This window comes from Meles meles, chromosome 12 (assembly GCF_922984935.1).
Source record: "Meles meles chromosome 12, mMelMel3.1 paternal haplotype, whole genome shotgun sequence".
NCBI classification, from domain to species: Eukaryota; Metazoa; Chordata; class Mammalia; order Carnivora; family Mustelidae; genus Meles; species Meles meles.
Genome location: NC_060077.1, coordinates 75,939,495 through 75,953,984, shown reverse-complemented (window position 1 = coordinate 75,953,984; position 14,490 = coordinate 75,939,495). Strand labels below are relative to the sequence as shown.

The following is a 14,490-nucleotide window of genomic DNA, read 5'->3' as shown; positions in this document are numbered from 1 at the left end:
AATAAAAATAAGGAAGAATTTTATATGCTTTATAAAAAAATGAACAAATCATTCTCTGAAAGAACTAATAATCTTATTAATAATCTTATTATCTCTTTATCTCCTCAGAATCTAATAATACCACCAAAATTTAGAGAAAGAAATACTATAATAAAAGGAAATAGAGACAAATCCCAGGATAAACACCCAGTTGGAGAAGCAATGAAGAAAGTCAGAATTGGTTGGTATTTGTCCCCATGGTAGCAACCATATTACTGAACGTTGAAAGCAGTTATAGGTATTTATTATAAATAATATATAATAGAAATGCATATTTTTGGAATATCCTGTGCCGGACACTAATCCCAGTTTGGGGTTACTGCAAAGGAACAAAGCCAACAATGTCTGCACTTTCATAGAGCTCACATTCTAGTGGCAGAGAGTCAAAGGACAAGTAAACAAAGAAATACGTAATATAATGTCACATTGTGGCATGACAAAAGAGAACATAAAGTGTACTGAGGAGATACAAAGTAGCAAAACATACTAATTTACTTATTTTTTTGAAGACTTTATTTATTTATTTGAGAGAGAGCACGAGCAGGGGGCAGGGGCAGAAGGAGATGGAGAAGTAGACTCCCCACTGAGCCCAATGTGGGACTCGAACCCAGGACCCAGGATCATGACCTGAGCCAAAGGCTGATGCTTAACCAACTGAGCTGCCCAGGTGCCCTGAAGCATACTGGTTTAGACAGGTGGTCAGGGAAGGCTTCTTCCAAGAGGAAGGTTTGAACAAACCCTAGAAGGAGATGAGATAACTATCACACTCCATAAATGGGAGAAGAGACATCAAGGCGGAGAAAGTTGGAACGTACAAAAGCCACAAAGTAGGGAATGTGCTTTTTGTCCTGGGAACAGCAGGAGAGACGTTTGGCAGGAGGCCAGTGAGCTGGGACAGAGTAAGAGTAAATTACACAGGAATCGAAGTCCTGATCACCAAGGCCTTACAGCAGAGTGAAGGATTCTGGATTTCATTCCAAGTGAGTTGGGAGGTCCCAGAGGGACTTTGAGCAGGGGAGTAACATGATCCAGTGTCTTTCTTGTTTTGTTTTGTTTTTAAAGATTTATTTATTTGGGGGGGAGGGGCAGAAGGAGAGAGAATCTTAAGCAGACTCTCCACTGAGCGAGGAGCCCGACTTGGAGCTCAATCCCACAACCCCGAGCTTATGAAATCAAGAGTCAGATGTCCAACTGACTGAGCCACCCAGGTGCCCCAATATTTAAAAAAAAAATCCCTCTGACCACAGATAGCCCCCCAAAATCTAGAAATGACAAACCATCACCAGTCCATAGGATTGCTTGTATATCCATTAGGATTAAAATTCTTATTTGTAATAAAAATGCAAACGAAATATTTCCCTTAGTGCTACATCAATTTTTGGAAAAGAAGAATCAAATACTACTTTCCAAATACTATTATCAATCTGTCTTTAATAATTGATTAGGCTACTTTTACCTTATGTCTAAATTGTGTAGATTTTTCATTTCAAGTCTTCCTTACATCTGAACGGGTTTTTTTCCCCCAAAAAATGTAAAATTTCAGTGTGAGTTGATCAACACACTGTACCTTGTTTCATGCAGCTGGTCTGCTCTGGAGCAGTTTCCCACCCAATTAACCCATCCGTTAATTCATCCATTAGTTAACCCGTGTGCAAAGGTACACTTTTTGGAGCCAGTGAACCCCTCAGAAAACACTGCTGCTCTTCTCTGTCTCCTTTCTGGATTAGATGTGGCAACTCACACAGCTGTAACAAGTCCTTTAAGACTTTTTGGATAAGTGGAATTAATAGCCTTTCAATTGCAATAATAAAGACCTTGAATACACAAACACACACACACACACACACACACACACACACACGCATGCATAGGTGGTGCTATGCAGGGTTCTTCTAAGAGTGTCAAAGGAAAGTTCCACGCCAAACCACCTTTGGTGAGCCACATGCAGGTGGCACAGGAAATGCTAATCTCATGGATCCCAAGGTTAATCTGTGGAACCTAATCTGGTTCCATGTTGGGAGGCAAGCAGTAAATAGAGCTATTGGGGCCCAAAGTGGCCAACGCAAGTGACTTGGTCCCACTTACTCATCCAGTTTCTGACATTTAAGAAGCTCTGTTGACTGGTGAGATCAAACATTAATAAGAAACCCATGGCATCTCTGAAAAATGCAGTGGTGAGGCTCCGGAATCTGCCAAGAAAGCACAATGGATAGTTCTGGAAGTTAGCCCATAGACATAATGATGGCAGTATATAAGACACTATTTCCCTTTGAAATGTGAAATCCCCATGGCATCCCATGGATTCTCCTACAGAATTAGAGAGTGAGCAGAAAGATGGCTGAAAGGTGAAGGAAAGGCTTCTGGTTGTAGACCTTTCTTAGGACCCCATCCTGGTTTTATGGCCTAGAGCATTTATGCGCACAGTTTGTAACATTCAATCACGTGATGGCTTGCTCAGTCCCTTGGACTCTTTCTCTTGTTGGTTCATGGATTTCTTGTGGTCCATAATTGAAATGGAAGCTACTTTCAAATGGAGACTTTAGCTTATACTCTTCAATCTCCCTTGTCTGTGCCTAGAAGAAAGCTCAGCCCTTGGTAGCCTAAAAATGAATGCCTGTGATTACATGCAGAAAACCACAACTTTGGAAAACAGTGTGGAGATTCCTTAAGAAATTAAAAATAGAGCTACCCTATGACTCTGCAATTGCACTACTGGGTATTTACCCCAAAGATACAGATGTAGTGAAAAGAAGGGCCATCTGTACCCCAATGTTCATAGTAGCAATGGCCACGGTCGCCAAACTGTGGAAGGAACCAAGATGCCCTTCAATGGATGAATGGATAAAGAAGATATGGTCCATGTATACAATGGAGTAACATGCCATCAGAAAGGATGAATACCCAACTTTTGTATCAACACGGACAGGACTCGAGGAGATTATGCTGAGTGAAATAAGTCAAGCAGAGAGAGTCAATTATCATATGGTTTTGCTTATTTGTGGAGCATAAGAAATAATACAGAGGACATGGGGAGATGGAGAGGAAAAAGGAGTTGGGGGAAATTAGAGGGGAAGAAGAACCATGAGAGATTATGGACTCTGAAAAACAATCTGAGGGTTTTGGAGGGGAGGGGGGTGGGGGGTTGGGTGAGCCTGGTGGTGGGTATTAAGGAGGACACGTATTGCATGGAGCACTGGGTGTAGTGCATAAACAATGAATTTTGGAACACACACACAAAATTAAATTAAATTAAATTTTTTAAAGTAAACCACAACTTGTTAGTAACTGGAACTGGGATTCTTTTACAGGGAAAAAACAACATTGGTGGGAAGATATTTTCCTAAACACTGTGGGGATAAGGCTGAATTTTAGTCTGGCACCTATGTCTCATGAGGAAGAGGGAAAAACACTGGAAAAGGAGGAAGGAGAGGATGATTAGGGGAAGCAAGACAAGGTCAGAGAGACGTAGTAGTTGGAGACAGAAAGCAAGAACATTCATCTCTACTGGAGGATTTTAAAGAATATACTCTGTCGTGTGTTGTATAAAGACTTCCTCTCCTCTGCTCTGACCTCCTCCACCCCAAACTCTTCAGTAAAATTGAAGGTGTGCTGAGATCCACTCAATGGCAGGAATGGGCAAAACCAGAGACTCCACACAGGCACCAGAGAAGCCTTGGGTTATGCTGATAACAGAAGTGAATTTGGAAATGGGTTTTTAGAAAAGCACATAACTTTGAAATACAGACTATCACTTCCTATCCTCAATATGCTCCTATTTGGTCTCCCATTTTAGTCCATTTGTGGATTCTTTGGTTTCCTTGGCATTCTACTCTCAACCCATTCCTACTCTACGTATGTTCACTGAGTGATCTCATCTACTTCTCTGGCTCACTTGTCACCTATATGTTGAATGAATAGGTGTAGATTTGTCCTGTTCTTCATGCTGTGTCCAATTGGAGGAAACTGAGGCATCTCTAACTTTACGAGTTTAAACCCAACCTGGCCCTTCCTTCTGATCTCTTCTTCTATCAATGCATCACCATCATTGGGGTGACCACGGCTTCTCCTTCACCTGCTGTATACAATCACCAAGCATGGGGTGAATTCTTCTCCTTCACCTGCTGTATACAATCACCAAGCATCTCCTGACCTTCTCATTTCTGTCCAACTACTCTAGTTTTGAGCCCATCCTCTTTCATCTGAGTATCTTTAACAGTCGTCTTAACAGTCTTCCTGTCTCCAGTTTTGCTTGGGAACCTCCCCTTCACTGATGCCTTCTTGCTGACTATAAAAACTCTCTGCTAAAAAACATCTAAATGGTGATGCATGACTGCATTGCTCTTAAGATAATGACTGAACTCTTCAATACACTGTCAGGCTCTGCGTGAACTGACCCTTGCTCGTCTATCCAGCTTCATTCCCCTGAATACCCACAGGCATGCTGATCTTCTCTTAGTTCTCAGAAAGTTCACTCTCTCCCCTGGGCTATCACACATGCTGTTCTTTCTGTGGGTAACGTGGCCTTCCTGCTTCCTCTACCTCCTACCTCGTTAGCCTGGATAAGACTCACTCACTCATACATTGTGTATGATGAGTATATATATAGTCTCACAGGAAATAACACTTTCCCAAGCAGCCTTTCTACCACCCCTGACCAGGTTATAGGCTCCTCCTGGTGCACCTGCCCCTCACCTTTTGTTTTCCTGACACTGTCCTAAGACTTTATTTGTTTGTTACCTGTTCAAATTCCACCCTAGACTGGTGAGCTCCAACAGGAAAGGAGTTATGTTTCTAATTTGCTATCCTTTATATTTTCAGGGTCCTGAACATAGTATTTGCTCACAAAATGTTTGTCAAATTAAGAGAAAGAAAGAAGAAAGAATAGCGAAGGATAGACAATTATTAAAGTTTTCAGTGACTTTTGTAGAGACTGATTCTTTTAATACCAAAGCAAAGACAATAGATATTTTAATGACTATTTCCAAATTCGATTTCTTTGGTAAGGCATTAATCATGATAATTATGAAGTACCAATAATTTTACTCAATTTTTTTCTTGCGGAATTGCCCCTACCTACCAGTTGCTGGAAGCTCACAGAGATTATAGCGCTTTTACTGAAGTTTTCTTTCTCTTTGGGGACTAGCTGTATTCACAAAATTATCTCCCACTCAACTACAATAGTGTGGCTAAGCCAACTGCTCTCTGTTCTCTCCCAAAAAGAGAGAGAGAAAGAGAGAGTATGTGTGTCTGTGCGTGTGTGTGTCTGTGTGTGTGTGTCTCGTTTAAGGACAAGACCGTGTCCAATCCTCCTCTCATTGCCCATTGCACATGACGAAGTTTTTCTTTTATGTTCGTGGTCTTTTTATTGGGGGGGAGAGGGGGAAAAAGCTGGCATTTATAACTTTAAATGGACATAAGTCGTAATTTTTCAAACAGCAGTGCTGAAGGTCATGCCGAAGTCCAAAGCCTACTTTCCTGGATCCAAGTCATGGCACAGGAGGTTTTAAAAACAGAGTCCAAAAAAAAAAAAAAAATAAAAATAAAAAAAAAATAAAAACAGAGTCCAAAGATGCTCCCTTGGTAAAGGTTTCTTTTTTAAAAAATTGTGTTAATGGTGACAGCCTGACACTCACTTCACCGCAGTGCAATGCTGATGACCATGCTAAATCAGCACACGCAGCATGGGATGAGTGTCATTGTCCCCACGGCGGGCGGGGGGGGGCATGGAAGTACAAGAGGGCCATCCTGCTTAGTGGGGCTACATTGTTTTTAAAACATACTTGTGTGGATCCACGGGGGTAAACATTTCTGCATCCACAGCAACACGGACAGGACATTCTTGTTCTAGAACAGGCTCATATCCTAGACCATCCTGCCCAGCACCCTTGTTATCCCCTTCTTCCCAAGGTGACTCCAGAGGAAAGGTAATTGATATCCAGCTTTACTCAGCAATCTCATTCTGTCCAGTGAGTCAACAGGGTGGGGAAAGCTGGGACCACACTTAAAAAAAAAAAAAAAAACCAGATCCCGGAGTCACATTATTACTTTCCCCCTCACTAGGAACTAAGGCTGTACCCTGTAGCCTTGAGGTTTGCATAAACGGTTCAATTTTTAGCTCGTTCCCATGATACCACTTTTATCAATAACCATAATCTTATATGGGTTATACTGCCAGGTGTTTTTAGGCACAGGGCTGAGGTACGAGAAACTGTTTATCTTGTTGCCTGGCTACACCTTGTATGTACACAGAATGCAAAATTCTCAAGGGATGAATAACCTCAGTGTTACCAAGACTGTCCCTAGTTTTCCTCACTTCCCTCAGGGAGCCGCCGCCTGAGGGGGGCAGAGCCGAGAAGCCTACCATCCTGCTAGGCTGACATATCACGTGTGAGGACATATGGGAACCACATTTTCTCATATTACTTCTTCAAAAATGAATTAAATCGGTCTATAAAACATACATCTTTGTGACAACAAAACTGACATATGAACAGAAATTCTTGTGAGGAATGACTTAGGAAGAGCTAGCAGTGTTGAAGAATGTGTGTAAATGGAATTCACAGTCAAAAGAGCTAACGGAGAGGGCCCGGCACCTCTCCTGGCGTTTACACTCACTGAAAGCGAGAACACTTTGGATGCATTTCAAAAACTTAAGTGTTTACAAGCATAAACATTCTAAGACATGTGATGCAGAATTTGGAGGTATGTGCCTTCTAAACATCTTCTCTGACAATCTACTGCCAATTTTTCTTTAATCTGATATTGTAAAGCTTCACTAGCTTGTGGTCTTTAGTACTTTGATCTCAAGAAACCCTAAAATATACTAAGAATACCCTAAAATATAAAAGTACTTTGGATCTCAAAGAAACGTCTTTTCACCAAATAATGCAACAGCACCTCCAGCTCGAGCAAACAACCCTCTTGTCTGCTGAGCTTCTCTTGCCTTGGACATCGTACCAGAGAAGATGCTAGAAAACCAAGCACGGTCTCTGTGCCTGTAATATTGACAATTTTGTTGGGGTAAGGAGACCACAGGTGCATCGAAGAACCACAGTTAGAGACAAAAGCTGAAGATCTGCCTTCTTACAAGGTGGTACATAATTAACTGAGCAGGTTAAGGATCGTGGGATAAGTGTAGGAGTTCACAGAAACAGCGAGTTTGTTTCAGATGGGCATTTAGAAAGGCCCCTCAGAGGAGGTGGTCCATGAGCCAGTCCTCATGAAAGGAGAGGATTGGGAAAGGTAGGGAAGGAGGAACACATTCTAGCCAGAGAGCGATGGTGTGACACAAATCTTAGAAAATTAACCCAGTCAAGAGACACAGGACAGACAGTCTGTGCAGAAGAATGGCAAGAAATGGAAAAGGTCTACCACCCTTTCTTCAATTCCCTCTCTAGGCTATACTTGTAATCATCTTAATCTCCCACTTTAATTAAATTCTAGAGAAGGGTTTTTTTTACCCCATTAGAAAGTACAAAGATAACACAAAACAAGGATCTCCAGAGATGGCTAATATCCGATTTTTGAAATCTGTACCAAATCCGCAATGCTAGTTATCATTAATTAACTATAAATAATTTATTTTTATATCTTTACATAAATGTCTATTTTGGAACAAGGAGAAGAGTTGCACAACATTTGCTTTTCAAGTCCACATAACAGCATTCACTGGAAAAGAAGTTTTTCTCGGCTGTTTTGTAGCTAGAAACAAAGTAATTTACTATTACCGCTCTTGTCCGGCAGTGTCCCAGAGCTGAAGATGCACTTTAAATGCTTTCCCTGATGATCCATTTGGTCCCTGGGTATTATAAACCTAAAAGATACAATTTTCATCAGTTCATATCGCTTTGGATTTTGTCAACATTCAAATTCTCTGGGTTCACTCAGCATGTTTTTTCTCAATTACTATAATCAAAGTTCATAGTGCAGAATAAATATTTGCTCTGCTTTTTCCAGAAGTATCACATATACTCACTTTTAAATGTCAAGTACAAGTATGATTTTCAACACAATTTCGGCATACTGCAAACTTAAATCAGACACCTTCTGTCATTTCCTCACGGAGGGAGCAAACATTAGATTTAGGACCCAAGTTCTAAGTTCGAGTATCAACCCTTCATTTCACTTCTTTTGAATCTTATTTTCTTACAGCAAACCAAGACCCACAATCTCTTCCTTCTTTACAGAGTTACTGCAAAAATATATGACATAACGGATGTGAACGTGCTTTTAAAATGGTAAAACGCTTTACTAATACCTGATTATCTTTTGCTGTGACATGGGCTTCCAAAGTGACCTACCCATGAAAGGCACACAGAATTTCTTAATAAATTTACACAAGATATTTCAAGTCTTCTTTTACGCGTCATTTTTTTCAAATGCTCTTTTTCTTAATGTTTACATTTGCAAAATTGTGGCCTTTTGGCTTCTTATTTAAGCAAAGCCTAACAACTTTAATACTACATCAGTGCACCGAAGTACGGTTTAATAGAGATGTTAATAGTGTGGCATGGTTTAATAAAAATGTTCAAAGAGAAAACTTCGCAAGGACTTACCTACCTAGGTGAGTAGAGGCTTTTGGGAGGGGTGAAGTCACAGGAAAACACTGGAGGGGTTGCAAGCAAGGGTACTAAGAATACCCTAAAATATAATGACCTTCAGATGAGGTGCAGGATGTATACGGAACCATGATTTAACTTCTCAACTGCGATTTCTCTTTCTTCTCCCCAAGTCTTGAGCAAAGAGTAGATTTGAGACATCAACTAGAAGCCACAGCCGTGTTGGCAATCAAGAATACCTTGGGTGGCAGGAAATCTGGCTCAGCTCATGTGTCTATGCTACGCGTCTCACATGTCACAATATCCTTACTCCTGTCATTAGCGTCTAGCATAGGAGAAGAAAGCAGTTGTAGTCCTCACTTAAACTCCCTTATCTTGGAAAATAGCATGGACTGGTCTCACATTCTGTTCATAATAAGCTAGTGATTGATAGCTGAGTCGACACATAAATAAAAATGCAGCAAGCACTTCCAAAGCTCATTTTCCAGCTATTTGCCAATCATTCTTTTAACTTCTCTCTGAGGAGTTGAGAAACAAACCCTAGTTCTTATGGAGCAACTTAACTCAGATCAGGAGTTAAGAGTTTTGCAACCCGGATCATTCAAGCTTTGAAAGACTCCTAGAGAATTCATAGAAAACACACTATATAATCCTGTAAATTATTTCTTTGTCCTAAATGCTTTTGGAGACAGGTGATAGTATCCCTCCACATTTTTCTTGGCAAAATATTGACAGTTGACAACATTAAGAATATTCTCAATTGAATTAAAGTGACAGGTTATAAGTTCCCTGTGATAAAAGACAGACACCTTGTGGTGCAATAAACATAGGTTCTTCATTCTATTTTTTATGGGGGGGGGGGAGAAATCAGCAACAGAGTGAACATAACAGTATAGTTAAAAACTCACCACACGTTTTTCCCGAAAGTCTATTCCTACTGTTGTGATGAACTTGGGATTGAATTTATTGTCCGTGTATCGATAAAGAAATGTCGTCTTCCCCACCCCCGAATCTCCGAGGGCCAGGAGTTTGATCAGATAATCATAGTCCCCATCGGTCATAGTGATGGTCTTGGTGGGCCTGTGTAGGATAGGAAAAATAGGTTATGATAAAACTTGGTTTCCCTCTGCCTTCCTTCAAAACACAACATAAATGTACGTTTCAAGGTTAAAATAGTTGGATACTTCTATTTTGTCAAATTCTGAATTAACTTGCTCAAAGCAGCCTCGGGAGTAAGAGTGCCTCCATTATTTCACTCAGTACAAATCTTTTTTACATCCTGTCAGTTCATATGGGACAAAAACTATCCGGAACCCACGATAGTCATAGCCACCGTAGTAGTAGAAAGTAGCCATGGCTTTCAGTTTTACAGCCGGTGCCCTTTGGGGCCAGGAAGAGGAGGAGGTCACAGGAAACCAAAAAACGGCCCAAGATGATGCAGGTAGGCTAGGGAGACATTGAAACTACATATGGGTAAGTGGAAGAGAAAAGCCTAGAGAAACATTTTGCATCTAATCATGTATAATGAGCTTTCTATTATGTGCATGCAAAATATTCCTTTTTAATTTAAAAAATTTAACAACTGAGATGACAACCTTTAAAAACATTGATTTGAAATCATTTCAAAAGCAGTGTCTAAAAATCTTCTGTTTTGAAATACCAAAGCCTCTGTTCTCCAATGGCAAATCTGTTGTATTTGGCAAACCTGCTGAATATTTTCCAGACCTTGAAAAAGGAGAAAAGCTAGTAAGAAGCATGACTATGGTAATTCTGCTAGTACTTCTCCTGCCTGAAAGAATGCCATTCACCATTTTTCCCATTGTCCTGACCTCTTTTGCCTCAGTCTTAATTTCTTCTGTTGTTATAAGGACTATGGGTAAGGCCAAGGGCTAATGCCTAGACACCTGCACTGGTGATTACCTTTGAATTATACTATTACCTACAAAATATTTAATGAGGTTTCCACTCTGGAGGTCAGCAAAATGATTTGCAATTTGATAAAATTTTCTGGTTCGTGAGTTGTAGAAACAGGTTCATGATAGTCCCATGTAGAGGAAGGCCTGTAAAGAAGTTCTTAGAAAAGTCTCTCTCCTATTATATGAAAGGGCAGAATATTTTTCCACTTCTACAGATCCAGAAAACATCACACTCCTCAGTTCTGAGGCAATTAAAATTAAATTTCAATACATTATCCCACAGATATATCTAAAAATTGCTGGATAAGGGGCGCCTGGGTGGCTCAGCGGGTTAAGGCCTTCTGTCTTCGGCTCAGATCGTGATCCCAGGGTCCTGAGATCAAACCCCATATCGGGCTCTCTGCTCAGCAGGGAGCCTTCTTCCCTTCCTCTCTCTCTGCCTGCCTCTCTGCCTACTTGTGATCTCTCTCTGTCAAATGGACAAATAAAACCTTATTTAAAAATTGCTAGATAATTTTAATCATTTTTTACCTGTAAGAAAATGATATACATATTCATCACTTCAAATAAAACTTTATTTTTTACACAGTCACTTTAGTTAGTGATCAAAACTAAAAGGTTTCACATCTTTGGATAAATAATGACGAAAATGATAATTAGGTACTTGCAAATCAGTACCATTACATCATTTGGAAGATCGGCAAATTTTTTACTTTAGAATTCTCTAAAATTTGAGCCACGCTACCACTAAATCCTGTTAAATATATTATGGATGTATGTTTCTTTAATTAATGAAGTATTTTGAGAGCTGCCAATACATAACTTCTATGCTAAACCTCTCCTCTTCTATAATAGGCTTTCTTCATGGAGTAGGGCTCTCAAGGTGAATGTTTGCTGAAATGTTCTTTTATTGTTATTCCTTTTGTTTAGTAGCTATACAAAGTATAGTCATTGCTCAGGAAGAACTGCTTATCTTCCATCAACAACCAGCGTTCTTCAGTACAAGGATGCAGATATCTCAGGTACTGACCTGAAATTCTTCTTGGAAAATGTCTTCATTGACTGATTACCTTACAGTGACTAGTTCTGAGTTCAGAGGGTTCTAAATATCTTACCAGGACTTTTTAGTTGAAGATGTTGCTGTTCCTAGTCTTTGAGTTAAATTGGTTGCTAGAGGAGATTGCTATCAAGTCCCCCCACTTGGGTCTATCTGGGCCACCATCACTGGACCTTCTTCTCTCTTTGCCTCCCAAACTTGCTCAAGTGCAACTCCTCTGAAGGGTGATAACGTGTGTCATTTCACTAGTAGAACTGGATGAAACTGCTAATTCTCTTGGGAAAGAAGGATTAAATTTATCTTGAGCTATGTGACAAAAGCTTCATTCTTCCCTGAGCACAAGTCTTGATCAGGGGGAGGAAATTAAAGGTACTGGCTGCCTAAATACAAGATAAAGTTGGGGGATACTGTGGCCCCCTGGCCTGGAAAAATGAAAATAATAAAGTCAAGAAGATATATCAGCATACTTCCAATTTTTGCTTAAGTTAACTATGTTTTTTTGCAATATTTTTTGTGACAGAGTTAAGACAAGCTAAGCCTTGAGCAAATCTAATTAAATATCTCCAATATACAGTATCAGGTCCAAAAATGAAAATTTTAAAAACTTATTATCTTAGTATCTGATAAGGAATACATACACTTAAAGCTTAAAGATGCAAAAAAAAAAAAAAAAGACCTAGTTTTACAAGAGGAAAAACGATTGATGGATGAGTCAAATAGTTGTGTTTTTAGTTCAAACAAAACAGTAATTTCATGGGCTGTAGTGGTCTGTGAAGATTTTATAGAGAAAGATGAACTTGTATTTAATCGTATAACAAAGGGAGGAATTACCTATGTGGAAAGAAGATATAGGATCACTGCATCGGCTAGGACTTCCCACTTGTACAATGAAACTATCACCACTTGCCAGCGACATGACCTACCAGGTATTCCGGATCTGTAATTTGTTCTCTGTTGTTGGTACATAAACTTGCCTGAGGCAATACTGACTTGCCTCCCAGTCAGGCTCTAATCCAGAGTGAACAACTGACTAACCATGGATCAGTTTCACAGTGGTTCACACTGACTCTCTTCTATAAATGAAGGATTATGGACACTGAACAAAAATTCCACCTGAAATCAGTACAAAACTTGAACTATAGAAAACCTTTATTTAGTGTTTCCAGTAGACTCATTAAAGAAATTGACAGGGTAAACTCAGTATGAGACAGTTTGTCTTTTAAATTGCTTTCAAAAATGAATTTTCTCATTTTTTTATCACCACTTATATATAATTATTTCGTTAGGTTCCGCTTTTACTACCATGTGATATTCTGAGTCCTAAAATCATATGACCTCAATATTCTATCCTTGGCCTGGCAAATATGACACCACAAAGAAAAATAAAAGCCTTGGCAAAGTTTCCTTTTCCAAGAACCGAGCTAAAAAAAAAATGATCTGGGAAGGATCAAAAAGCTGACAAGTTTAGCAGTATTTATTCCTGCACAATGATTGATGGTCTTGTCACTTCTTCCTTCTATGGATCTAAAAGTAAAGAAAAATCCAGAAGATTGCTGTACTTCAGGAAGTATGTCTGACTCTCTCCCATTATCACTGTGTCACAAGCTAAACCACAAGAGCCAAGAGGTCTTCTAGATATTGAACCCGAAGCACCATCCTCTGAGCCCTTCATGGAACGTAAGGGGCTGGAAGAGAAGGAAAAAGAATCCAAAAACACTTGTGAGGCTCTACTCAATCAAGACTCTCAAAGGCAGAAGGAACTTTAAATAACCCTCCTCAGCATACAGAGGAGAAGTCATGTGCACAAAAGTTGTATGACTTGTGGGATGACAGTTTCTAACAACAATAAAATCCAAGACTATTGTTCATTGTAATTTGAAATGAAAAGTGGGTGAGATAGGTAGAAAGTAGAAATATTTTCATTCTATGGGGTAAGGGAATTTTCTCTGGTTATTGCCAGGAACATGATTTTCATTGTTCGACTATCTGAAATGAGGCTGCCCAGAGTTTGTTTCTTTTCCCCCCACGGCTATGCCTCATTCTTGTTCAACATAAATCTCATTTGCTTAGAAACTTAATATCCCTTGTCCACTGCTGGATCCAGAGTCCAGAACAGTTGCTGGCATGATTAGGGGATCAGTACATGTGTGTTGAGCATCGGAGCCATGCAAATGTCATAATTAATGAAATTAATCTTTGTGCAGTTGGTGGAAGTGGAGTCCCTCCAAGTTCAGGACTTACATTCTCCTTCCTTCCTCAATTGTGAAGGGAATATTTAGATTAAATGATCACTGTGAGACCTTCCAGGTCTGGCTTTCTGAGCTCATTTTTCTATTTCTATAAAAACCTTCTTGAAATAGAATACTTGTATCTTCAGAGAAACAGTTTCAAAGAACCTAGGAAAAGAGAAAGCACAGAAGGACTGTAATTTTGGATGTGAGATCTGTACCGGCAGAGAATACATAAACTTGTCAGTTGAACTGGGCTTCTCCATAAAAGCACCCATTCACCCATCTATCACATACTCGCCGGCACCTTGTAATTTGCATGATATTCTGCATGACTGCAAGGATACACTCTGTTTTCTCTAGAGGGGAGCTTAACAAATGCTACAGATATGTATGGATGGCTACTGTACAGGCAGACTTCCCCATGCGAACTTAAAATATTCTTTGTGAGCTCTCCAAGTAACAATCCTAAAAATGCCATGACAAGCTATGTCCTGTGACTTGAACTTATTAAACTAATAAAAACCAAGTTAAATTCTTTTTTTAAAAGATTTTATTTGTTGGGTGCCTGGGTAGCTCAGTTGGTTGGGCGTCTGCCTTCAGCTCAGGTCATGATCCCAGAGTTCTGGGATCAAGTTCCATTGGGCTCCTTGCTCTGTGGGAAGACTGCTTCTCCCTCTGCTTGCTGTTTC

At 39.8% G+C, this 14,490-nt stretch overlaps 1 protein-coding gene across 5 annotated transcripts in view; it reads right to left on the bottom strand.

The window, feature by feature from the left end:
* RAB27B (RAB27B, member RAS oncogene family) overlaps positions 1-14,490 on the bottom strand; it is a 145,882-nt gene that overhangs the window by 9,057 nt on the left and 122,335 nt on the right. For all 5 annotated transcript variants that reach the window (XR_006821058.1, XM_046025365.1, XM_046025366.1 and 2 more), the window contains 3 exons: positions 9,506-9,677; positions 7,767-7,852; positions 2,125-2,228 (listed from right to left, as the gene is read on the bottom strand). Coding sequence is in view for 4 of the 5 variants with exons in the window: in XM_046025365.1 (XP_045881321.1) it covers positions 2,125-2,228; positions 7,767-7,852; positions 9,506-9,658 (343 nt within the window). In the remaining variant the exon portion in view is untranslated. The remainder of the gene's footprint in view (positions 1-2,124; positions 2,229-7,766; positions 7,853-9,505; positions 9,678-14,490) is intronic.